Consider the following 25,513-nt stretch of genomic DNA (forward strand, 5'->3'; position numbering starts at 1 on the left):
TGAGCTCTAAAACTGGTATGTTTTATATGCACACATTCTAGTTTTAGTACATTCTTTAATATTGACTCTTTTTATAACAGATTTATTGATATACAGTTCAGTTAAAGTGTAAAATTTAATGGCCTTTTGTATATACCCAAAGTTGTAACCATCACCACAATAAATTTTAGAGCATTTTTATCACCCTCCCCAAAAAATATCTATAGTCATTAGCAGTCACTCCCCATTTCCCCTTCTTCCCAGCTCCTGGCAACCACTAATCTGTTTTCTGTCTTTATGAATTTGCTTTTTCTCACCATTTCATATAAATGGAATCACAGAAAATGCGATCCTTTTGTGTCTGACTTCTTTCACTTAGCATAATATCTTCAATGTTCATTCATGTTGTAGTGTATATCAGTACTTCATTCCTTTTGATGGATAATACTTGAGGCCCGGTGCATGAAATTCGTGCACGGGGGTGTGTGTCCCTCAGCCCAGCCTGCACCCTCTCCAATCTGGGACCCCTAGAGGGATGTCTAAAATGAACATGTAACATTTAAATTACCAAAACTGAAAACAACTCAAAAGTCTATAAACAGAAGAATGAATAAATTTTTGGCATATTAATAAATATGGAATATTATTCAGCAATAAGAATGACCAAACTGCATCAACATAGATGACTCAACGGGTTAATTTGCATATTACTCTTTCATTAGATAGGATTCCATTGTATGGATTTCACACATTTTGTTTATTCATTTCTCAGTGGACAGATCATTTGAGTTGTTTCCACTTTTTGGTTACTATAAATAACTAGAGGCCTGGTGCACGAAATTCATGCACTGGGGGGGGGGGTGTCCATCAGCCCAACCTGCACCCTCTCCAATCTGGGAGCCAGCAGTCAGATATCCCTCTCACAATCAGGGACTGCTGGCTCCCAACTGTTCGCCTGCCTGCCTGCCTGCCTGATCACCCCCTAACCACTCCCCTGCCAGCCTGATTGACGCCTTACTGCTCCCCTGCCGGCCCGATTGCCCCCAACTGCCCTCCCCTGCTGGCCCAGTTGCCCCCAACTGCCCTCCCTCCCCTGCAGGCCTGGTCGTTCCCAACTGCCCTCCCCTGCTGGCCTGATCACCCACAACTGCCCTCCTCTGCTGGCCATCCTGTGGCAAGCCATCTTGTGACCACATGGAGGCGGCCATCTTGTGCGAGCGCATGATGGTCAATTTGCATATTACCTCTTTATTATATAGGATACTGCTATGAATATTTGTGTGCAAGATTTTATGGGAACATATTCTCTTGGGTGTATACCTAAAAGTGGAATTGTTGGGTCATCTGGTAACTCTGTGTTTAACTTTTTGAGTAATCGCTAAATTGTTTTCCCAAGTAGCTACACCATTTACATCCCTCCAGCAGTGTATGAGGGGTCCAATTTCACCACATCTTTGACACTTGTTATTATCTGTCTTCTTTATTATAGACATCCTAGTGTGGGTGCAGTGGTATTTCATTGTGGTTTCTATTAACTCTTGGCAAACCCATCAACAGTGTTAAACTTACACATTTTGATATTTGTATGGAAAGCCTTCCCTGAACTCCCAGACCTATTCCCAGGTTGATAAGGTTCCTTAGTGGTCACTCTTTATGGGAGACAGGGCTTGGAGAAGTTATTTGTGCTGTATAAATGCAGGTTTTTGCAGATAATTGGTAGGCATAGAGGCAGCATCTATGTGATGGTTGGAATGCTGGTGGATTTCCATTTTTCCCTCCCTCTCTCCTTCCTTATTTATTTTCTCAAATATATTTGACATTTAAAAGTATCCCTTAACTCTTCATCTCACTACCAAAAGAAAAACAAGAGCTCATAATGAACAAAATTTAGTAGCTGAATTAGGTTGGTTTCCTAAAAGCAGAATCTGAATCAGAGATTCTGGTACAAGTGATTACCTAAAAGTGTTCTCAGGAAAAACCTATACGGAAGTGAGGAAAGCAAGATTGGACAGGGGAAGAAACTAGGCAAAACTATGGTTTCTGGAGAAGCTTGACCTCAGCCTGATCCCATTGGGAGCTTTGAAGGGCATCACGGTTTATCCCACCCAGTGGCAAGGGAACCTGGGGTCTGGGCTGTAATACCCTTGCTTCAGTTAGTCATTTTCTATGGGCAGCCTCCCAGGAGGATGGATATATGAAATCCTATGCAACTCTGGGGAAGGTGCCTCTCATATGCCAAGGGCAGTCCTTGGGAGGAGGGGGGCAAGTAGAGGTGGGACCTAGTGCAGCTGGGAGATGAGTGCCCTAGAAGACTAAAGGGGACTTACATGAAACACCAATAGCATTTATTACAGTAGCTATTTGGGGTTCATTAATTGATTAATGTGTTTTTATTTTATCCAGTTATCCAATTTCTTTTCCTTCATGTTGGAAAACTACGTACATATACAAGAGAAAGATCCAAGTAAGTAAAACTTTAGTCTTTTGAAAAGCACTCATTAAATATTGAATTGTCCTCACCAAGGGATGTAAACTCTGAAGATAGGAGAACACTAAATAATTTAAAAGATGCCCACTGGCCAGTGCTCTATCCACCGAGCCAAACTGCCTAGGGCGATAACCCTTTTTATTTGTGGTCATCTTTCTCTCTGTTGATGTGTGGTAATACCTTTATTATGTATTAAGTTCCTATAAATATTAGCATTTGTTTTAAGGCATTTTTATTTTGAGTTTTGTACTGTAAATGCTTTCTTGTCATTTGTTTTAAAATAAGAAAAATTTTCTTTTTTCCTCTTATTAAGTTTGGGGATGTTTATCATTCTAAAAAAGAAAAAAAGATGCCCACCTGTCTTGTCTATGTGACACAAAACAACTGTGAAATCAGTTCAGCTGGCTTTTTTCCTCTCTGATGGGAATCAACTAAATTGACCATTTAATCCTTTCATTTTCACAAAACTGAATTAGGTTTCATTCAATGTTAATTTGTTTAATACCATCTCTGAACCACGATTTATTGATGTACAGTAGTAGTTTAGTAAGGAGGATCTTATTTTTATCCATAAAACTTTAAAAAATATTTGTATTGATTTCAGAGAGGAAGGGAGAGAGAGATAGAAACATCAAAGATGAGAGAGAATCATTGATCAATTGCCCAACACTGGAGATTAAGCCCGCAACCTGTGCATGTGCCCTGACCAGGAATCCGACTGTGACCTCCTGGTTTACAGGTCGATGCTCAACCAATGAGCTACACCAGCCAGGCTTTCCATGAAACTTTTGTGCTGAACGATAAAAATATCTTGAGTATTTCATGAAACAGATCTTGGGGAAATGGTGGATTAAATACAGTTGGCTCCACCATGTCTCTGTCTTCTGCATAGATGTCGAGAGACAGACAACATAGGTATGGTTAAAAATAATTTTAAAATAATAGTTTTTCACAAGGCATGTATTTCTCCTTCAAATTAAGATCTGTCTGCTATTTGCAAGGTAGATGCTAGACTTTGAAACTTTTTTCTTCAATTTGGGGCAACCATTTTTTATTCTAATTTAAACTGTTTATGGCATCTAAGAGCATATTTTAAATAATCTAGTGAACACCTGTTGAAGTGGCAAAAGAATGGTGGTTTAATGGCATGCTTTGAGCTAAGTACATATGTATGAAACTAATTAAAGTGTTTAATGATCTATGGAAGCTTTTTGAATGGTGGAATAGCCAAACCTGAGGAGTTGGGAGTGGGTGGAAGTAAGTATTTTGGCATTTTCTTTCTTTTAGATAATTGCGGTTATCTAAAAGAACGAGAGTTATTTCATGTTCTTTGTCAAAAATATCTTTGAGAGGAAATATAATAATGATGAAATGAAGTAGCATTCTTTCTGCTAATGACCTAATATCTCTGTTTGGCCTATGCATCAAAATTGCTTATGGAGATTCATAGCCACAGATGGCTGGGTTCCAGCCTAGGTATATTTACTCAGTCTCTGATTTTAAAAAAAATCTACATTTGAAAAATTCTGCTGGTAATTTAAAAATATACTTAAAATTTTATCAAAGAAGGGGACAGTGGCTTAATTTTCTTGTGTAAACTTTACATTACAGAAAAGTACACAAATCATAAGTATATGACAATAGATTTTCTAAAAGTAAACAAACCCAGAACAAGAAATAAAACATTATTAGAACTACAGAATCCCCCCTGTCCCTCTCCAATCATTACCCAACCCCCCATCACTATTTTTCTCACTTCTTCACCCCAGATTAATTTTGCTTGTTTTTGAACTTCTCCAAATAAATGGAAGCATAGAGCTTTGAGTCTGGCTTCTTTTACACAACTTATAGTATTTGTGAGAGTCATCTATGTTGATGCAGTTTGGTCATTCTTATTGCTGAATAATATTCCATGTTTATTAATATGCCAAAAATTTATTCATTCTTCTGTTTATAGACTTTTGAGTTGTTTTCAGTTTTGGTAATTTAAATGTTACTTACTGCTATGCATATTCTTGTACATGTCCATTTTGGTAAACATATGTATTCTTTTGTTAAGTACTCATTTTCAGTCATATATTGCTACATAACAAACCACCCCAAAATTTAGTGGCTTTAAAACAACAGCCATTTTTTTTTGCTTATGATTCTGTGGGTCAGGCATTTGAACAGGACTCAGTGGGGATGACTTATCTTTGTTTCAGATGGTATCAGTTGGGCTCACTCAACCCATCTGGGTGGCGCAGGGAGGTCCAAATGGTTTTACTTACATGCCTGGGACTTTTTGCTGTTAGCTATGAACTTGGACAACTTAATTCTCTTCATGCAGCCTTTCTGTCCAACAGGATATCCTGAATTCCTTTACATGGCAGCTGCATTCCAAGGGATCAAAGGCATAAACTGCAAGGCCATTTAAGGTCTAAGCTCTGGAACACACACGAAATCAGTTCTGCCATCTTCTGTTTGTCAAAGCACATCACAAGGCCAGCTGCAGATTCAAAGGGGTTAGGAAAGCTCCATCTCTTGCAGGGAGCAGCAGAAGCATTATATTGTAAAGGGATATGGATACAAGGAGGCATGTTTCAATGGAGATCATTACTATAAAGATATATACCACAACCCAGGAGTAGAAGAGTAGGATTATAGGGCATGCATGTGTTCAGCTTTATTAGATACTGACAAACAGTTTTACAAAGTTGTACCAAGAGATACTGCCACCAGTGTATGAGAGTCCCAGTTGTTCCATATCCTCACCTACACTTGTAATTGTGTCTCCTTTTCATTTTAACCATTTGGTGGGTATGTAGTGGTATCACATTTCCACTTTAATGTGCATTTCCCTGGTGAGCAGTGAAATTGCTCACCTTTTTTGTATGTTCATCAGTCACATGCACATCCTGCTCATGAAGTGCCTGATCCAGTTTTTTGCCTTTTTCTTAGCAATTTGTGTGAATTTTCTAAGCATTCTAATTATAAGAATATTGATCTTTGTTAGGTGAATGTATTGCAAATATCTTCTCCTAGTCTTTGTCTTTTATTCCCCCATTCCAGTCTTTATGAAGTGTTTTTTGATGAACATTTTTTATTTCATTGTAGTACAATTTTTTTCTTTATGGTTAGTGGTTTCTCTATCTTGTTTAAGAAATCTTTACATATGTATATATACTGAGTGGTCAGATTATTATGATCTCTGAACGCAAAATAATCTGGCCACTCAGAATATATATATTTTAGAGGCCTGGTGCATGAATTCATGCATGGGTGGGGTCCGGCCAGCCTGGCCAGGGGGAGGGCCAGGGGGAGGGGACATAGACAGTTGGCCGGCCTGCCTGCTGGTCGAACTCCTAGTCGAGGGGACAATTTGCATATTAGCCTTTTATTATATAGGATATACATTGAGTGGCCAGATTATTATGCCTTCAGAGATCATAATAATCTGGCCACTCAGTGTATATACAGGGTGTTCCCACAAAATGTATACACACACTTTGAATGGTACACATTTTGGGGGACACCCTGTATGCACACACACAGACAGACAGATAGACAGACACACATACACACTCATTGGTGCAAAAATAAATATAGAATAAACCTACAGGATAAACAAGAAACTAATGACATTTTTTACCTACAGGTGCTTGGGGAGATGGGTGGGAGCAGGAAAGAAGGAATGGTAGAATGCAGATTGGGTAGAGGGATGAGGGGAGAGTGACATGACATGTCTCTGAGTATACATTTTTGTAGTTCTGACTCTTAAAACCATGATAATGTTTCACAGTCCTAAAAATATAATTAAAATCAGAAAGTGTACTATATGTGTGTATATGTTTCCAAAATGGAATACACACTGTGACAAATGAACATGACTGTATTACAAATAACATATCATACCTCACCTGAAGGAGGTAGGGAAGAAAAAAGACTAATCTAAGTAACATTGGAAAATAGCATTTTAACCATAATGTGCCTTGATAAGGTTTAATTTTCACTTATCTTGCATGGATTTTACTGAGCTTCTTGATATCTAAGTTTATATTTTTTGTCAGATTTAGAAAATTTTCATGCATTAATTATTTAAAATATTTCTTTTTAAATCTAAATACATTTTTTCTTTGGGAATCCTTCTGATTTTAAACTTAGAAGGCCCTGAAATATTTAAAATGTGATTGCTATGCCTGGGTTTTTAGACTTTTTAATGGCTTGACTTAAAAAATTTAACACTTTGTAAATTTTGAATGTTTTCATATTAAACCAAAAAAGGACATTTTGATGCCTAGTGATTGAGAAAAATTAAAAAATACAACTACAAAGAAAATTTCAAATTAGTTAACCATTTTTCTTAGACATTCATAATTTATCTTTGCACCATGATTTGTAGTACCTCCTTCATAATATATTTACTTAAAGAATATGTAATAGGGCATATTTCTGAGCCATCTATTCTCTTATACATCTCTCAATTGTAGAGTGCTAGAATCATATTGATTTAATTATTGTATATAGCAGAAAAAAATTTATAGATTGCTGCTGTAGGTTGATTTCATTTAAATATTTTCCCAGCTTTATTGAAATATAAATGACATATAATATTGTATAAGTTTACAGTGTACAATGTAATAATTTTATTTATGTATTTATCGTGAAATGATTACCACCATAAAGTTAGTTAACTTATCCACACCAACTCACTTAGTTACAATTTTGTGTGTGTGTGGTGAGAACTTTTAAAATGTAGTCTGTTGCCCTAGCTGGTTTGGATCAGTGGATAAAGCATCAGCCTGCGGACTGAAGCGTCCCTGGTTTGATTCTGGGCAAGGGCACATGCCTGGGTTGCGGGCTCAATCCCCAGTAGAATACGAGCAGCCAATCAATGATTTTCTCTCATCATTGATGTTTCTCTCTCTCTCTCCCTCTCCCTTCCTCTCTGAAATCAATAAAAATATATTAATAAATAAATAAATAAATAAATAAATAAATAAATAAAATGTACTCTCTTAGCAACTTGGAAATATACACTAGAGCAGTGGTCGGCAAACTCATTAGTCAACAGAGCCAAATATCAACAGTACAACGATTGAAATTTCTTTTGAGAGCTAAATTTTTTAAACTTAAACTTCTTCTAGCGCCACTTCTTCAAAATAGACTCGCCCAGGCCGTGGTATTTTGTGGAAGAGCCACACTCAAGGGGCCAAAGAGCCGCATGTGGCTTGCGAGCCGCCGTTTGCCGACCACTGCACTAGAGTATTGTTAACTAGAGTCGCCATGCTGTACATTGCTGTAGGTTGATTTCTAATAGCCCTCTTTGGTAGGAGGGTCCCAGACAAGCTCTACCTAGACCTATTTGGCAAAAGTGCTCTGACCCCTAAGTAAGGTATATTTAGAGGTACAACTATACTTCACATTTGCAGATTAATGGTTTTATTCTGAGGCACAGAGTAGGTCGACAACTCTGGGTGTTCCAAAGGTACAAGGTGACCTGGAAGCAGATATTTTCTGTGTCCTACTACTTTAGTTGCTCAAAAGCAATTCATAGGATTTGTTGGAGAGACTCTACACATCAGCTCCAGTCTGCTTTTCCATATCAGCCTCCTCCCACAGGTAGATAGCCAAAGCTGCTATACATAGCAATAGGTTTAATCAGAAACTGGTGGAAGCGGGAGTGGGGCAGAGTGTGTGGAAGTATTGTTTTAACTTTTGTTTTTGCTTCCAACATTAGCCAAAATGTCCTATCACACATACATACTAGAGCAGGGGTCCTCAAACTTTTAAACAGGGGGCCAGTTCACTGTCCCTCAGACCACTGGAGGGCCGGACTATAGTTTAAAAAAAAAACTATGAACAAATTTCTATGCACACTGCAGGCCCGGGACGAGTTGGCTGCTAAGCAGGACAGGCAGCGGCACCTGGCGGGCCGGATAAATGTCCTTGGCGGGCCGCATGTGGCCCACGGGCCATAGTTTGAGGACCCCTGTACTGGAGGCCTGGTGAATGAAAATTCTTGCACTGGAGTAGGGGGGTCCCTCAGCCCAGACGGTCCCCTCTCACAGTCCAGGAGGCGACCCAGAGTTCAGGGAAGGTGACATCCCCATCACACCTCTGCTGCTGCCGCTGCTGGCAGCGCAAGCCTCAGCCGGCCCTGGTTACCTGAGCCTCGGGCTGGCCCTGGGTGGCTGGGCAGCCACCATCCGAGGCTTGCCTGTGCCTCGAGCTGGCCCTGGGTGGCTGGGAAGCCACCATCCAAGGCTTGCCTGCACCTTGGCCAGCCCTGCTTGCCTGAGCCTCAGTCAGTGGGGGGATGCAGGAGGACCTGAGGCCCCCAACGGGGCTGAGGGGATTCCAGCAGCAGGCACGTGGAGCAGCTGGCCCTGGTTGAGGAATGGAGGATACTCTCAACGACATGAGTTATAACTTGCAATTTGTTGGACACCACAGTCAGGCTTCAGCTTCGGGGGAGGGAGGAAGAGAGGGATGGGCAGCTCTTTGGAGGAGCCTAGGCGAGCTGTCAGTCATTGGGGGGTGCAGGAGGACCCGAGACCCCCAGCAGGGCTGAGGGGAATCGGGCGGCAGGTGTGCGAGGTAGCCGGGCCTGCCACCACTGTGGATGCCACCATCTTGTGATGGTGTGATGGTAAATTTGCATATTACCTCTTTATTATATAGGATATTTTTTATTTTTCAATTACAGTTTATATTCAATATCATTTTGTATTCATTTCAGAAGTATAGCATACTAGTTAGTCATACAGGGGTGGGAAAAGTAGGTTCATAGTTATCAGTACATAAAACAGCATTTTTATTCTTGTATTATATATTTTTCCATATGAATAACAATAAACCTACTTTGCCCACCCCTGTATACTTTATAAAGTGTTCCTCCCAATATTTCCAGTACCCACCTGGCAAACATGTCTACTCTAAACATTCAAAATGATAGAAACTGCTTGCAGACAACTTCTGATTAATGACCTTAGTAGCAGTTGAGTGTTAATGAATTGAAAAGTATGTCATCATCCTCTGTATCACTTATCTGTTTACTATAATAATACTGTGTATTAAACAACAACAATAGTTTAGTGGCATGTAATAAACATTTCTTTTTGCTCATCAGTCTACAGATTAGCTGAGCTGCTGTTCTTAGCAGTTTTGATTGGGCAGTTTTTTGGGTTTTGGGTGGAGTTCGCTCGTGTCTGGAGGTCTGCTGGATGGTGGCTGATCTAGGACGGCCTTGGATAGGGTGACTCAGCTCTGCTCCCCATGGTGTTGGAGCTTTCAGTAGGCTAGCCAGGGCTTCATAGTAGTGGCATGTTTTCAAAAGCGAGAGCATGGAAACAAACAAGTCCTTGTGAGGCCTTGGCTTGGAACTGGTATGTAACACTTCCACCACTTTCTTTAAGCCAACACAAGTCACGAAGCAGCTTCAAGGGCTGGGGAAATAGAATCTTCAAAATCACATTAAAAAGGGCATGGCCAGAGTTTGGGATAGAGAATTGGGATCACTGTTACAATCAATCTACAGTATCCCCTTTCATTTTCCCTACCTGATTTGGCCGGATTTCTGTTCTTGAGCTGATCATTTTATGGGCAATCTAGCAAGAAAGGGACACTGGATCTCAGCACCTACTGAAATAAACAGTGCAGACAATGTTATATGGAAATGTGTCTCTGAGAGAGAGGGCCTTTGGAATTTCTGCCGATGGCTTGTCATCTTACTTTATCTGCTTTGTTACCAAGAAGAAAAAGAAAATCACGCCAGAAAATTTGTTTTTATGTGAAGAGGGAGACAAATCAATTACAGCTAAGTAAAATTTGAAGTGTTTAACGGGGAAAATTAAATGTTGCAGTTTAATTTTCTGTAGATCATGAATAGTAGCAGATGTTTGAACCAAATATAATGCATTGTTATGTTTTCAACACTATTTGTAAAAATCTGAGATGTAAGAGTGGGCAAAAAAAATGTAGAGTTAGAGCTTCAGAGCATCAAAATACCACGATTGATCAGTTTTCCCTGTGCTTATCCCTCCATTCCCCACTGATGAACTCACTGATTTGGTAAAATATCCACCCAGGAAGGGATGATAGTGATTCATGTGCATGTACCTGCTGGTTTCAGAACAAATCATTCCTCATGGTTATAAGTGGGATATCACGGCATTCATAACATTTAGCACAGTGCCTTACATGGGCTAGACTTTCAAGAAGGTATTTGTTGCATTTAAGTATGAGAATGTTGATCTTTGCCACCCTTTCTGTTTTTTTCCAGCTTTAGTAAATCGGCTGTTTGGTTGTGCCCCCCAGGACGACAGGGGTAGACAGGAATGTATAGGGATAGTAGAGGTTCCGGACTCCTATGGTGGCCCTCGGCTGCAATTTCCACTCAATACTAATTCTCTTAATATAATGATTGAGGCCTTTAAGAAGCAGCAGGTAAGTGGAAGCAGATACTGCCTTGATTCTGTACATAAAGTGTTCAATGACTATTTGTTGAATCAGTGAGTGAAAACACTTCAGCAGAAATGCATTCCCTTGGGAAAACCTTCACATCAAGTGAAAGCTACCCTGTGCTTTGCTTAACCCATTCAAAGAAGTATCCTCAGTTACACAGAAACCTCCTCTCTGTCCATTGCTTATGGCATTTCCTTTTTCTTTTTCTGAGATATAATTCACCGTAAAATTCACCATTGAAAGTATATGATTTAGTGGGTTTTAATACATTCACAAGATTGTGCAACCAATACCAATATCTAATGCCAGAACGTTTTCATCACCCGAAAAGAAGTGCCATACCCAGTACCATTCCCTTCTCCCCCACCCCTGGCAACCACTATTATACTTTCTGTCTCTATGTATTTGTCTATTCCAGATATTTCATACAAATGAAATCATATAATATATGGCTTTTTGTGTCTGACTTCTTTCATCTAGCATAATGTGTGTTTTTTTTGTGGTTTGTTTGTTTTTTTTAAAAAATATTTTATTGATTTTTTACAGAGAGGAAAGGAGAGGGATAGAGAGTTAGAAACATCGATGAGAGAGAAACATCGATCAGCTGCCTCCTGCACACCTCCCACTGGGGATGTGCCCGCAACCAAGGTACATGCCCTTGACCGGAATCGAACCCGGGACCCTTCAGTCCGCAGGCTGACGCTCTATCCACTGAGCCAAACGGTTTCGGCTAGCATAATGTTTTTAAGGTTCATTCATGTCTCAGCATGTTTTATTACTTCTTTTACTTTTATGGCTGACTAATATTCTATTGTATGGCTATACTATTTTTGTTTATCAATTTATCAATGAATGGACGTTTGAATTTTCCCTACCTTTTGGCTATTATGAATAATGCCGCTATGTACATTCATGTGTACGTTTTTGCATGAACATATGTTTTCATTTCTCTTGAGTATATACCTACCTAGGAGTGGAATTGCTGGGTCATATGGTTACTCTATGTTTACATTTTTGACGAATTTCCAAACCATTTTCTGCAGCTGCACCATTTTACATTCCAACCACCAATGCATGAGGGTTCAATTTTCTCCAGTTATTCTGCCAGCACTTATTTTTTGTTTCCTTTTATTTTATTTTTATTCTAACCATCTTAGTTGTGTGTGAGGTGGTATCTCCTTGTGGTTTTGATTTGCATTTCCCTGATGGCTAAAGATGTTGAGCACCTTTTCATGTTTATTAGATATTTTTATACATTTTTTGGAGAAATGTCTATTCAGATCCATTGCCTTCTTTAAAATCAGGTTATTTCTCTATTTACTATTGAGTTGTAGGAGTTCTTTATATATTCTGGATACAAATCCCTTATCAGATACATGGTTTGCAAATATTTTATCCCATTTTAAGGTTGCCTTTTGGCTTTCATATATATATGAAAGGGAGGAAGGGAGAAGAAGAGAGAGAAATATCAATGATGAGAGAGAATCATCGATAGAATACCTCCTGCATGCCCCCCACTAGGGATCAAGCCTGCAATCTGGGCATGTGCCCTGATGGGGAATCAAACCATGACCTCCGGGTTCATGGGTTGATGCTCAACCATTGGGAAACACCAGCTGGACTTTTTCACTTTTTTGATAATGTCCTTTGATTCAAAAAATTTTCTAAATTTGATGAAGTCCAATTTACCTATTTTTTTCTTTAGTTACTTGTGCATTTGGTGTCATATCTAAGAAGCCATTGCCAAATCCAAGGTCATGAATATTTACCCTTATGTTTTATTTCAAAATTTTTATAGCTGTAGCTCTTAACATTTAGGTCAGTGAACCATTTCCAGTTAATTTCTGTCCAACTTCATTCTTTGCATGTGGGTATGCAGTTGTTCCAGAATATTGTTGAAGAGTCTTTTTCCCCTCATTGAATGGCCTTGATACCCTTGTTAAAAATTAATAAGCTGTAGATGTATGGATTTATTGCTGGACTCCCAGTTTTATTACATTGGTGTATGTGTCTGTCCTTATGCCAGCAGCACATTGTCTATTAATATGGTATATTACATTAATTAATTTTCTTATGTTGAACTACACTTGTATGCCTGGAATAAACCCCATTTGTTCATAGTGTATAATTCTTTTAAAATTCTGTTGGATTTGGTTTACTGGTATTTTGTGAGGATTTGCATTTTATTCATAAGGGATATTGATCTGCATTTTCTTTTCTTATGATGTCTTTGTCTGGCTTTGGTGTCAGGATAGTACTGACCTCATAGAATGATTTAGGAATTGTTTCCTTTTTTGTGTGTGTAAGAGTTTGAGAAGGATTGGTGTTAATTCTTTAAATGTTTAGTAGAGCTCACCAATAAAGCCGCCTGGTCTTGGATTTTTATTTGTTAGGAGGTTTTTGATTAATGGTTCAATTTCTTCTTGTTCTAGATCTGTATTTTCTGTTTCATCTTGAGTCAGTTTTGGTAATTTGTATGTTTTTAAGATTTTGTTCTTTTTATCTAATTTGTTTGTGTACAATTGTTCATGATAGTCTCATAATTCTCTTTACTTTCTAAAATCCTCACCCGAGGACATGCTTATGCTTTCATTGGTTTGAGAGAAAGAAAGAGAGAAAGAGAGAGAGAGAGAGAGAGAGAGAGAGAGAGAGAGAGAGAGAGAGAGAGAGAGAGAGAGGTGTGTGAAGCACCGATTAGTTGCCTCCTATATGTGCCCCAACCAGGGGTCAAACCCACAACCTAGGTATATACCCTGACTGGAAATTGAAACCGAGACCTATCGGTGTATGGGACGATACTCCAACCAACTGAGCCACATCGGTCAGGGCTCTTTTTATTTCTTTTTTTTAATATTTTTTATTGATTTTTACAGAGAGGAAGGGAGAGGGATAGAGAGTTAGAAACATCGATGAGAGAGCAACATCGATCAGCTGCCTCCAGCACACCCCCTACTGGGGATGTGCCCGCAACCAAGGTACATGCCCTTGACCGGAATCGAACCTGGGACCCTTCAGTCCGCAGGCTGACGCTCTATCCACTGAGCCAAACCGGTCAGGGCTCTTTTTATTTCTTTAAGGTCAGTGGGGATGTCCCCACTTTCATTTCTGATTATAGTTATTTGCATTTTCACTATTTTTTTTTCTTGGTCAATGTAGCGAATGGTTTTTGAATTTTGTTGAACTTTACAAAGAATCAGCTTTTGGTTTTGTTGATTCTCCCTATTGATTTTCTGTTCTCTATTTCATTTATCTGTAGTCTGATCCTTATTTTCTTCCTTCAGCTAGTTTTCAGTTTAGTTTGCTCTTATTTTTCTAACTCCTTAGTGTTAAGTGAGACTTTTCATTTGAAATCTATTTCTTTTTTAATGTGGGTATTTAAAGCTATAAATTTATCTCTGAGCATCACTTTTGCTTTATCCCATAAGTTTTGATATATTGTGTTTTCATATTCATGATCTCAAAGTAATTTTCTTTTTAAAAATATTATTTGTTGAGAGAGAGAGACAGAGAGATAGTTGTTGTTCCCCTTATTTATGCATTCATTCATTAATTCTTGTGCCCTGACCTGGGATTGAACCTGCAACCTTGGTGCATCAGGATGATGCTCTAACCAACAGAACTGCCTGGCCAGGGCAATCTCAGAGTATTTTCTAATTTCCCTTGTGATTTTTTTGACCCATCATTTGTTTAAGATAATGTTGTTTGATTTCCACATATTTGTGAATTTTCTAGTTTTTCTTCTGTTACTGATTTTTAGTTTCATTTCATTATAGTCAGAGAAGATACTTTGCATGATTCCAATCTTTTAAAATTTATTGAGGCAAAAGATTTATACAATCTGAAGAAAGACAGCCCAATAAATTCAATTAAAAAATAAAATCTATTGAGGCTTGCTTTGTGGCCCAACATCTGAACTATTCTGGAGAATATTCTATGTGCCCTTGTAAAAAATGTGTAGTCTGTGATTATTGGATGGAGTATTTTATAGATATTTTTTAGGTGTAGTTGTGTGTGAGGTCTCTGGTGTTTCTGTTCCTTTAGCTTGTGTTCAGCTAATGTTTTGACAGAATCTCCTTGAAGCCCAGGAGCTATTAAAATAAAGGAAAAATAAGAAGAAAGAAAAACCCAGCCTTTGCGGATAGGGTCTTTGTTGTTACACCCCTTCACTGTTTGGCCAGGCTGTTTACAAATTTGTCTTAGCCTTTACATCCTGCTTGCACTGAGCCATTTTTAAGTTGCCTTTTCCTGATTTAACCTTTGCTTGGTAGTTATAAATTTTGACTATTTTCCAGAGCTCTGACAAAGTTGATTATGACAGTATTTTTTTTCTTGATATTTTTAAAAGTGTTTATGTGAAAGGATGGGCTTTGGAGCTACCTATCCATTATTTTCTCTACCATTACCCCAAAACTCTCATTCTCAGGTAGAACACTAAGGACATACCTTAGGATTAAGAGTAAACTAGAAATAGACTAGGCATTGAAGCAAAGTTTTGAATTCTTTAATTCCTGAGATTGAAATATCATCTTAGACAGCTAGTGCTCCTAGCCACATGGCAAAAGAAAATTTAAATCCTCTCTGCAAGAAAATAGGCCTCAAATTATTTCTCCAAGTTTTCATATACCATGTCTAGAACTTAATACAAATATTAACTAGGGACTGGAGGATACAAGATTCATGAAAGAAAGCTGAGAATTTAGAATTCTTTTGTAGGGAAAATCCTTAGTAGTCTGCTAGTTCTTGGATAGACAGGAAAGATGGGTCTCTCCCTCTAATCAACATCCAGGGGTCCTTCTCTTTCCTCCTAAATTCTCGCATTACTTCAAATACTGATTCCTGTCTTTGGACAAAATTAATAATGAAAATTCTCCAAATTTAAATCATAGGTTTTTGGGGTCTGGGATAGAAAATAATTTTATTATTTTAGTAGCTAGGGAAATGGAAATTTCAGGATACCATGAGTCATGATTGTTCCAAAGGGTTCCATATGTCCTGAATTCCATACCCAGAGCAGTAACTGAACAATATGTAGATATGACCCCTCTCTCAGCCTTCAGTAATCTAATCGAGTGCTGTCTAATAGACATTTAATGTGAGTCACATAAATACTTTAAAATTTTCTAGTAGTCCCATTAAAAAGGTAAAAAGAAATAGGAGAAATTAATTTTAATAATATATTTTATTTAATCCAGCATATATAATTATTTTAATATGTTAAAAGTTTTTAATGAAACATTTAACTTTTTTTCATACTAAGTCTTTGAAATCTGGTATGTATTTTGTGCCTATAGCATCTCTCAATTTCAACTAGCACCATTTCAAGTGGTCAGTAGCTCCATGGGACTAGTGGCTACTATATTAGGCCTGCCAATAGTCCTGACCCATAAAGTGGTGTTAACATCTGTTAAATTTTTATTGGCTGTATTACTTTTTGGCTTATGTATTTGGAATATTTTATAATTAAAAAAAGGGAGAACAACACTCTGGATTTAAAACAAAAACCCCAGAGGAGAAAACAGAGTAAATCTGTCCAAAACAATGATGTCATCAAGAATTAAATTGGAGGAGAGCAATGGAATGAATGGTCATAATAGGAGATAATCCAAATGGTTTATTTGGGGTTTGTATATGTTTTATACTTAGACTTGTACAATATAAATATGCTTGCTGTTCTGTAAACTCACACAATCTGTGTACCAACAATTGAGCCACACATGGGACGCCTGGCTTCCTTTTGAGATCTCTCAGAACCCAGCACCTAGTTCCCATCCTAGGTGGCAGGATGTTCCAGACAAATGCAAAGCAGCCCCTCTTCATCAGTCTCTCTCTACTTCTCATTCTCATTCTCTCTCCTTACCCTCCTTTTTATTTATTTACTTATTTGCACACTTCCTTAGGGCAAAGGAGTCTCCTATTTTTCCCATCACTTCTCTTGGAATTTACTGACTAAGAATAATCAGAAATGTTCTGTAAATGGGTGATGTCAATTAAGAGCATGGGAGCATAAATGTCCTAGGCACCATTCATTTATTCAATTTACAAATCTCCAGTGAGGGATTATTATATGCCAGATGCTGTGCTGGAATCATCTATCTGAGACTAATTTAGAGATGGTCCTGAAATACAGCTACCTGAAATGTGTTCATATGCTCCACCTTTATAGCTTTCTATTCAGTCATGCCTTTCTTCCTAGTTCGTCACATCTTTTTCTTCTCTTTTGCCCTCACAGATACTCCATGCCTATTATGTTTTAGAGATACTATTCGAAACTAAGGAAGCCATGAAGCAAATGCCAAATTTTACTCATATAAGAACTTGTCCCACCAAAGAGATAACAATCTGTGGTAAGTTTTAGAGCAGAGTTGCCAAATTAATATTTTGGAGCCTCTTGGTTCCACGTCATTTGCCTAACTTGAAAACTGCATAAATTGGACTGTTAAGGGAAAAGTGTTAATACAGAGTTATCTATCATGATAATACTGTTCCCCATCTTGTCTTTGTTTTGCATACCAGCTGGCAGGAATTAATTATGTGAGAAATTAAAGAACCCACAGCTTTTTATAAAGGCAGCATTTTAATACAGAAACCACCCATGGGTGGAATAAGTGTTCTTTGCCCTCTGTCTAGCTCTCATTATCTTTGTTCCATGTTGCTTTTCCCAGGTGGGCCTCTGCATGCCTCTTATGCTGGGAAGAGAAAAGCCAAAGGCAGGGTGAAGATTAAAGTCTTCTCTGCTTTTGGCTGCTGTTTTAGATTTTTCCAACTGGTCTCTGCAGCTTTTAGAAAAGTGGGAATGTCCCAGAAATCTGTTCCTTGTTCTTCTAAATAACAAGATTGAGATTGTGTTATCCTATAGGCCAGCCTGGCAGGATATTGCTTCAAGAAACAGTACACATTGAAATTCAACACAGTTGGTGCTCTCAGCATGCTTGCAACTGTCTGAGAATGGAGTGCGTGGAAGGAACAGCAACTCCCTTAACTTCTAATTAAGCCTTTAGGTTACAAAACAGTGATTGTTATTTTCCAAATCAATTTTTAGCCCGTGTTTCTTTTACTCTGGCAGGTAGAAGTGGATTTGACAATCTAATTAAACCATTTCCATTTCTAGCATCTGATAGTGGTGACAGGGACTTGATGTAGCAGCACATACTTCATGACATGCCTTGACTCAGGTTTTTGAAGAGTCTTCAATGGTTTAATTCCAACCTAATCAGGCCACCACATCTCTGCCAAGCAGATGAGGCATCTCAGCAGTGGGGGCCTTTTATTCAAGGCTTCACCGACTCTTACTTTTCATGGAAACAAAGGATTTGGAGTCATGAGACTTAGGAAACCATGCCTATCCATGAAGCCAGGGCTAGATTTGCTTTCAGAGTGTATATAATAGGCCAAACAGAGAGTGGGGCCTGTCCCCACATGTTTTCAGTATACCTCCAGGTGCCATTGTGACTTATCTTTGGATAAAAGGATCTGGAAGAAGACATGAATTAATTAGAGGGCATGGAATCCTGGAATCACACAGTGTAAGAAATGAGAGGTTCTTACAGAGACCATCTGTCTATCATGCCAAGCTTACTCAGCTGGTTAGTGACAGGGTCAGGATTAAAATCAGGCCCTCTAGTTAGAGCCAGCTACATATCTGCTATCCTAACTCCACATCATGTACTGCTCTGATTGGTGTTTCATTTTCCATCGTGAGACAAAGATTAGGGAATATAGATTGATGGGACAGTTCCATTCATTTAATGATCCCTGCATTGTGGGCATTTATTTCTAGGCTTTTCCCACATAGCACCATTGGTAAAAGGAAAAGCCAAGGTCAGTAGGTTCCCATAGCATGGGAATTATTTTATATTTTAATAGTCCCATTGAACTTAGAAAAATTGGTCATTATTTTTAAAAAATTAAAATTAGGTTCATATTTTCAAAAACATCTTCTGTTTAAGATAGTATTAGGAGAGGGAAAGAAATTGTGATGAAATTTTACCATCATCTTAATTTCCAGATGCATATTTTATATGCACATCTAAACATGCTACATGGTTCTCAGCATGCATGAAATATAGGAGTGTTTTATGCTCACTTCTGCAGCACATATACTAAAATTGGAATGATACAGAGAAGATTAGCATGGCCCCTGTGCAAGGATGACACACACACAAGAAATATAGGAGATGTTTTAGTCTACAGTTATGTTATAAACCATAACCAGTTGTACACTCACGTTTTTGTTTGCAGTGGAAATACCCTTCTGTAGCTATCTTTCCATGATATGGCTTTTATTGTTTGCTGCCCAAGTAGAAGTTAAAAATGTTTTTATAGTCTCTTAATATGCTGAAACCAATTCATTTTTAGCATGAGAGCTTCAACAGTTCTGTCTACCCAAATCTTTGAAAGATGAGTCACCCAGAAGCCAATTAGGAAAATAAAAGAAGTAAAAAATATATTTAACTGATAAGTAAAAAGTCCTTCTATTTTTATTTTTTAGATTTAGAGTGAGACCACATGAAAGCATGAGATTTAAGTATACAGTAGTATTAATATGCTCTTAATGTTAATATTACAGTCATTTTATGAATAAGTGCTGTGATAAGTATTTTAATTTTATCATTCCCATTATAATTGGAGTATTTAATATATATATTTGTTTGAATTTGGTTGTGGGTTTTTAAACAAATTGAGGAAATTTTTTTCCAAATTAAATTCTATTTGGTAATTAAGTTGGATATATGGAGTAAATATTTATGATCAGAGCTTATGAAAGATATTTACCTAGAAATAATTATCCAAGTAGGCCTTTTAAATATTCATATTTTCACTCTTGTTTTTAAATTAATGGCTTCATATATTCATGTAGTTTCCCTTAGTTAGCTGAGTTTTATAAAGCAATGCTTTCCTTTTAATTTTTTATAACTGTCTCATCAAAAGAATTGAGCCATCTACTCATACTTTTTAAGTTTCTAATGCAACTACCTGAACATATCCTTTAAAACATGGCTTTAAGAAGCTACGTATTTGGCAATTAAATGTATTTATTGAGTTCCTGCTATGCACTGGGTATAGAGGAAACACCTGGGTGTTTAATGCCAAGATAGACCCTATTGCTCCTTTAGAGATTAAATTACAGAATAATCAATGAGGGCTTTAGTTTTGAAATGAGATAAAATTGGGTTTAAGTTCCAGCTCTGATACTTGGTAGTTGGGTAACTCTGAGCCTCATTTGTAAAATGAGAATAATGAAAATAATATCCATCTGATAGAGTGGTTATAAGGATTGAACAAGATAATTAATGTAAACCTGTAGTACAGTGCTTGGCACAGAGTAAGGTAAGCACTGCGTAAATGGCAGGAGTGAATAGATAATTGCAATATTGGATGCTGTCGTCTATAGAAAGGGGACAAAGTTTCCATAGCACCTGGAATTAATATCATCACAGGGTAAAACCCAATGAATGCCCCGAGGATGGTTGGACTGACTATATTAGCAATATTTCAGTTTGTAAAATTCTGTAACAAAATGGGCATTTTCTTGTTTCCTACTGAAGAGTGATTTCTCATTTGCCCTCCAGGCGATTTACATGGAAAATTAGAGGATCTCCTTTTGATCTTCTCCAAGGTAAATGATTATTTTGCTAAATATTTGCATTTTTGTTGGGAGCAATCCTAGGGCAGATAATATTCGTTTTCATAGGGATGTGTACAAATATAGATGTAATAAGCAGCTTTTATGCAAGAAGCTGAAAGATTTGTAGAGGGCTATCCTTTGGGTTTTTCTTACACATACTTCATAAAATTTTTTAAAAATTTAATTTGGGTCTTTGTTCAATGTTATTGTTATCTGTGTAGCCCTTGGGATTTGTACCTGATTGTATTTGGGGTCTTTATTACATTGTAGATGTCTAGATGGCACAGGATGGGGAGGGGAGCGGTCTGTTTTATTTTATTTTGTTCAGAAGTGAGCATATCACATACCAGGCTTCTCTTCCAATGCATACTAATTATGTCTGAAAGGAGTCCCCCCAGTAAGTTCCACATTGCTCTCTTCTCTACCCGATTCACCATTGCCGGGCTCAGTTGCTCTTCCAGTGCCATGGCTCCTCGTCATTTGTTGGGTTTTGATGGTGGGAGTCCACACAGAGGACACAGAGCAGCTTGGTCTGCATGGGATTTCTCTGCATCTCTTGGATTGGAGTCAATTCTCTCTCTGACTCAGCTGCTGTCAATTGAATGTTTGCTTCTGGGATGACTGCACGTAGAAAACTGACCCTGAGGTGACCTCTGCCTTCACAGTGGTATCCCTTGATCTGTCTTTGATTAATGTGTCATCCCCACAAGTAGCATGTTGAAGAATTGGGCACAGCATAGGTGTCTCAGATGGACTGAAAGAAAATATATTCTGATTATTATGGTGGCCAATCAGTCCTACTCTTTGGAGACTGTGAGAGCTTAAGTCACATAGCTTCATAAACCTTAATTTTTCTTTTGGCTACAATATTCTTGAGCTTCCACCTCATAAGAGATTTTCTTATGAATAAAATAACAAATATTCAAAAGCATTTTTAAGTACTAAGTTATTATAGAAATGAAAGGTTTGCATGTCACCTGTTCAGAATGGAAGCTTGGAAGGAAAAGGAGCAGACCAAACCAGGAGTGGATGAATGGAGCTGTCACTTAGGAGGTGATTCCATTGAGACTGCAGGAGGCCTAAGCAAGGACTTAGAACATGATAGCCAGAGAGTGGGGTCAGAGGAAATGGGAGGCTGCCCAGGTAGTGGGTTGGTGTCAGGAAGTCCAGCCAAAGGTTTGCTGGTAGGAAGCTGAGGTTACTGGTAAAAGAGCAGTCTAGAAATCAGCCCCAGAATCCAAGCTGGGCAGGGAAGGAAGAGAAGCTAGGATGGGCCAATCAACTGGGAGAAATGGGAGGATTGATGGATTAGCATGTTCTCTGAGGTCAGGGAGCAGACTAACGGGTTAGGGCCTTAGGGAACAGAATGGATGGGAAGTTGCAAGGGGCGTAATCCTAGGGGATGAATGGGTCCAAAGTGAGGTCCAGAAAGTGGGTAGCTGAAGTGAGTAAAAGAGAACAGAGGCCATGAAGAGGTCAAGCATGTGGAAAGCAGGCGTATTAAGTGAGTTTGTGACAGGACTAAGAGATGGGGAGCAGGGGAAGGAAGTGTAGTCACAGGTCATGGGCCTTGAAGGAAGAGTAGAAGCTTTTACCTGATGCTGGCAACATAAAAAGCTGGGTTGGTGTTTTAGTGGCTCTGAAGAGTAAGTAGACCCTCCCCCAGTCCTGACCCTGAGATGTCCGTCCTGTGGAAGAATAGATCCTTTCCTCTGGGAGGGCTGCAGGAGCCAGGAGTACAGCAGTGTCTTTAAGACAGGCCCAGATTTTCAGAGCGAAGTCTTTCTGAATGAGTTGAAGGCAGAAGGGAGTTTATTTACTATGAAATGGGGATTCTACTTTCCAAACCAGAAAGCTGTGATAGATCTAGAAATGATAGAATGGTGAGAGGACACCAAGGAGTTGCACAGTTTGGGGAATGGCATTTGTGGAACTCTATATAGCACCATATAAATGTTCAGAAGTTCAGCCCTGATTTGTTGACAATTACAATGTGAGGAAGGAGGGGCAGAGGTGAGTGTGGAATAACCACACAAAAAAATCTGGTAAGTATTGCTCTGGAGGTTTTGGGAAATACATAAAAGGGAAAATAGTTGAGTAAATTAAATGGGGAAAGTGACTTTCAAGGCATTTAGAAAAGAAAATTTCTCTAGAGGTAGTTGAAGATATTAAGGTGTGATCAGGGAAAGGCCTCTGGAGTAGACTTGAGAAAAGAGAATTCCAACATATTGCTTTAATTCCAGGGGTGAACTATATGGAATATATAAAACTGGAAGGAGCTAATGTAAAGATCGAACAGGAGGAGGTGGGTGTTAAGAAGTACTATAAAAAGATCTAAAGGTGAAAATATAGCTTTCACATGAGAGCAAAAAATATTTTGAGAGTTAACCAATGAGAGTGTTCAGGAAGTAGAGATTGAGAGGCCAGTGATGAAAGAGTGGGCACTATTATTTGGGATGGATTTGGGTAGAGGGAGGTGAGAGGCCTGTTCGGAAAGCAGAAGTCTGCAAGAGCCATGAATTAGAATTTTACAGGCTTTAGCGAGAAGCAGGTAAAATGGAAAAAACATCATGCACCAGAATCTTGAAATTGCCTGATTTAAAAGGGGAAATTGAGGGAAGAGGCCTTGATGACAGCAAGGTTCCACTTTAAGAAATTGAAAAGATGGTGTAGTTAATGGTGTCTGAGAAGGGAGAATGACCTGGTGTGCTTATGATGATGGCGAATGGCGAGTCTCTTAGCTTCCTGGCAATGAGTGTCCTAAGTTAAGGGCTGAGAAAGAAAAGGGCAGGACAGAGATGTCTCAGAAAACTAGGCTATTTGATGATCTCTAACTTGTAAAAGTCAGTGTTTTGCCTTTTTCTTTCTCAGTTTTTAATCTGAAGTTTAAATGAGGAATGATAGATGGCAGAGTATAGGCTATAGTGCTTCCTAAAACCACAAATACAAACTGTTCTGAAAACAGTGTTTATACATGAATACAAATGTCAGTGATATCTGTACCCCGAGGTCAAACTCCCATCTACTTATCACTTCCACAGAAACCCAGAATTAAGTAAAAAGTGTCTCTGAGCTCTTGAAATTCTTGTCCAATGCACCTTACTCACAGGAGAGGTCCTAGACCCTTACTCAAAGACCAGTGAACATATATATCAGTAAAACCTTATGTGACACATTTTCTGCAAGTTTGCCAGTCTGGCTTCCCCACCCCCCCCCCAACAGATTAGAGAGTGGGAGGGGAAACGTGAAAGTGAGATTCAGTGACACTGAAGAAAAGTAAATTATGTTCCTAACAGTAAGAGGAGATCTAGAACTCTAAAAATGAGGCGGGCTATGAAGTCGTAATCTTCAGGGATCGGGGGCTGTGTGTATAGATTGGGAAGAGTGTTCTGTAGTTCTCAGAGGGCCTAAGGGCATGCTTAGTTTGATGTGTCTGCATGGTCAAGAAGGTTTCAAGTTCTACAGTGTATACTTTGTTAAGGAGTAAAGAAACAAATGCACATTTTAAAAATTCCCAGCCAAAGTGGCTCAAGTAATTTTAAAATGTAGTCTAGCTTTTAAAGGAGTACGCTTCAGTGATCTGGAAAATTCATTTCAGCAATGCTTACAGTATGAGTAAGTATCATTATTGGGCCTTAGCGAACATTAAAAAAAGTAAGATTCATTTAGATAAGAATAATGGGCCAGGAAAGTAGATGAGGAGGAAAGGAAGAACATCTTAAAATGAGGAAAAAGGTGGGGAGGGGTGGATTTCTCTTTTGGCATCAAATACAAAGGTCGCCTGTGAAGGGATTACAACAGGTGCTGCGACCTAAGCAATCACTTGATTGCTTCAGGAAATGGTAGAGTTTCTTTGATGGTGGCTGATTCTCACAGTGATAATGCATCCACAGCATGTTCAATCCTGATTACTGGTAATGCCCTGCATGTAGAGCTTTCCTCTGGTTCATTCATAGGAGCACGCAGGATTGAGCTGCCTCACTGTAAGCCATGGGCTAGCTGTCTTCTGTTTAGAAGAAGCTAGAGACCATGCTTTAACTAATCCTTATTTAATTTAACATTATCAACCTATCTTAATTTTATTTATAAAAATTATTTTTAGTTTATTCAAGTTCCGATTGAACTTGAATGATAGGGAATAGTTTGGCAAACTACATCCTGTTGGAGATTCTTGGAGCTATAAATGACCAGGTTTATATTATGCTCCCACTAACTGATTCTTCTCTGTCAACCCAAAGTAGAAACCAGAAAAACCTCAGGCTTTGAAATCAGGAAAAATTTTACCTTTCTGTTGGTGTTTTGCTAGACAATTTCTTCTTCATCAGTTCTTTTATACAGTATTAGAGGCCCGGTGCTGTTCACCAGTGTGGTCCCTCGGCCTGGCCTGCGGGGATCAGGCTGAAACTGGCTCTCTGACACCCCCCAAGGGGTCCCAGATTGCGAGAGGGCAGTTCTCGGGTGACACCCCCTGGAATCGGGCTCCCTCCTCTCTGGTTCCAGGTGCGTCACCTGAGAACCGCTGCTGCCAATTGACTGCAGCTCAGTAGCTCCTGCATTGAGCATCTGCCCCCTGGTGGTCAGTGCGCATCATAGCTACTGACTGGTTGGCCAGCTGGTCGCTTAGGCTTTTATATATATAAATAGGATCAGTAGGCTGCAGCACTGGGGCCTGACCAAGGCCAACCAAGGGCATAGCCTGAGAGCAAGAGTTATAATGTAGGGTTCCCCTGAGATGCCTCACTACATTACTTAACAAAAATTATATAATACACACACACACACACACACACACACACACTTATTTCAGAGAGGAAGGGAGAGAGAAAAAGAGAAACATTAATGATGAGAGAGAATCATAGATCAGCTGCCTCCTACATGCCCCCTACTGGGGATTGAGCCCACAACCCAGGTATGTGCCCTGACCAGGAATCAAAATGTGTTCATAGATAGACACTCAACCAGTGATCCACACCAGC

At 38.9% G+C, this 25,513-nt stretch overlaps 1 protein-coding gene across 4 annotated transcripts in view; it reads left to right on the forward strand.

The window, feature by feature from the left end:
* PPEF1 (protein phosphatase with EF-hand domain 1) overlaps window positions 1-25,513 on the forward strand; it is a 121,696-nt gene that overhangs the window by 53,722 nt on the left and 42,461 nt on the right. For all 4 annotated transcript variants that reach the window (XM_080652664.1, XM_080652662.1, XM_080652663.1 and 1 more), the window contains 4 exons: window positions 2,383-2,443; window positions 10,731-10,894; window positions 17,142-17,256; window positions 20,482-20,528. In XM_080652664.1, coding sequence (XP_080508790.1) covers window positions 2,383-2,443; window positions 10,731-10,894; window positions 17,142-17,256; window positions 20,482-20,528 — 387 coding nt within the window. The remainder of the gene's footprint in view (window positions 1-2,382; window positions 2,444-10,730; window positions 10,895-17,141; window positions 17,257-20,481; window positions 20,529-25,513) is intronic.

The sequence above is a fragment of the Plecotus auritus genome (assembly GCF_963455305.1).
Source record: "Plecotus auritus genome assembly, chromosome: X".
Classification (NCBI taxonomy): Eukaryota; Metazoa; Chordata; class Mammalia; order Chiroptera; family Vespertilionidae; genus Plecotus; species Plecotus auritus.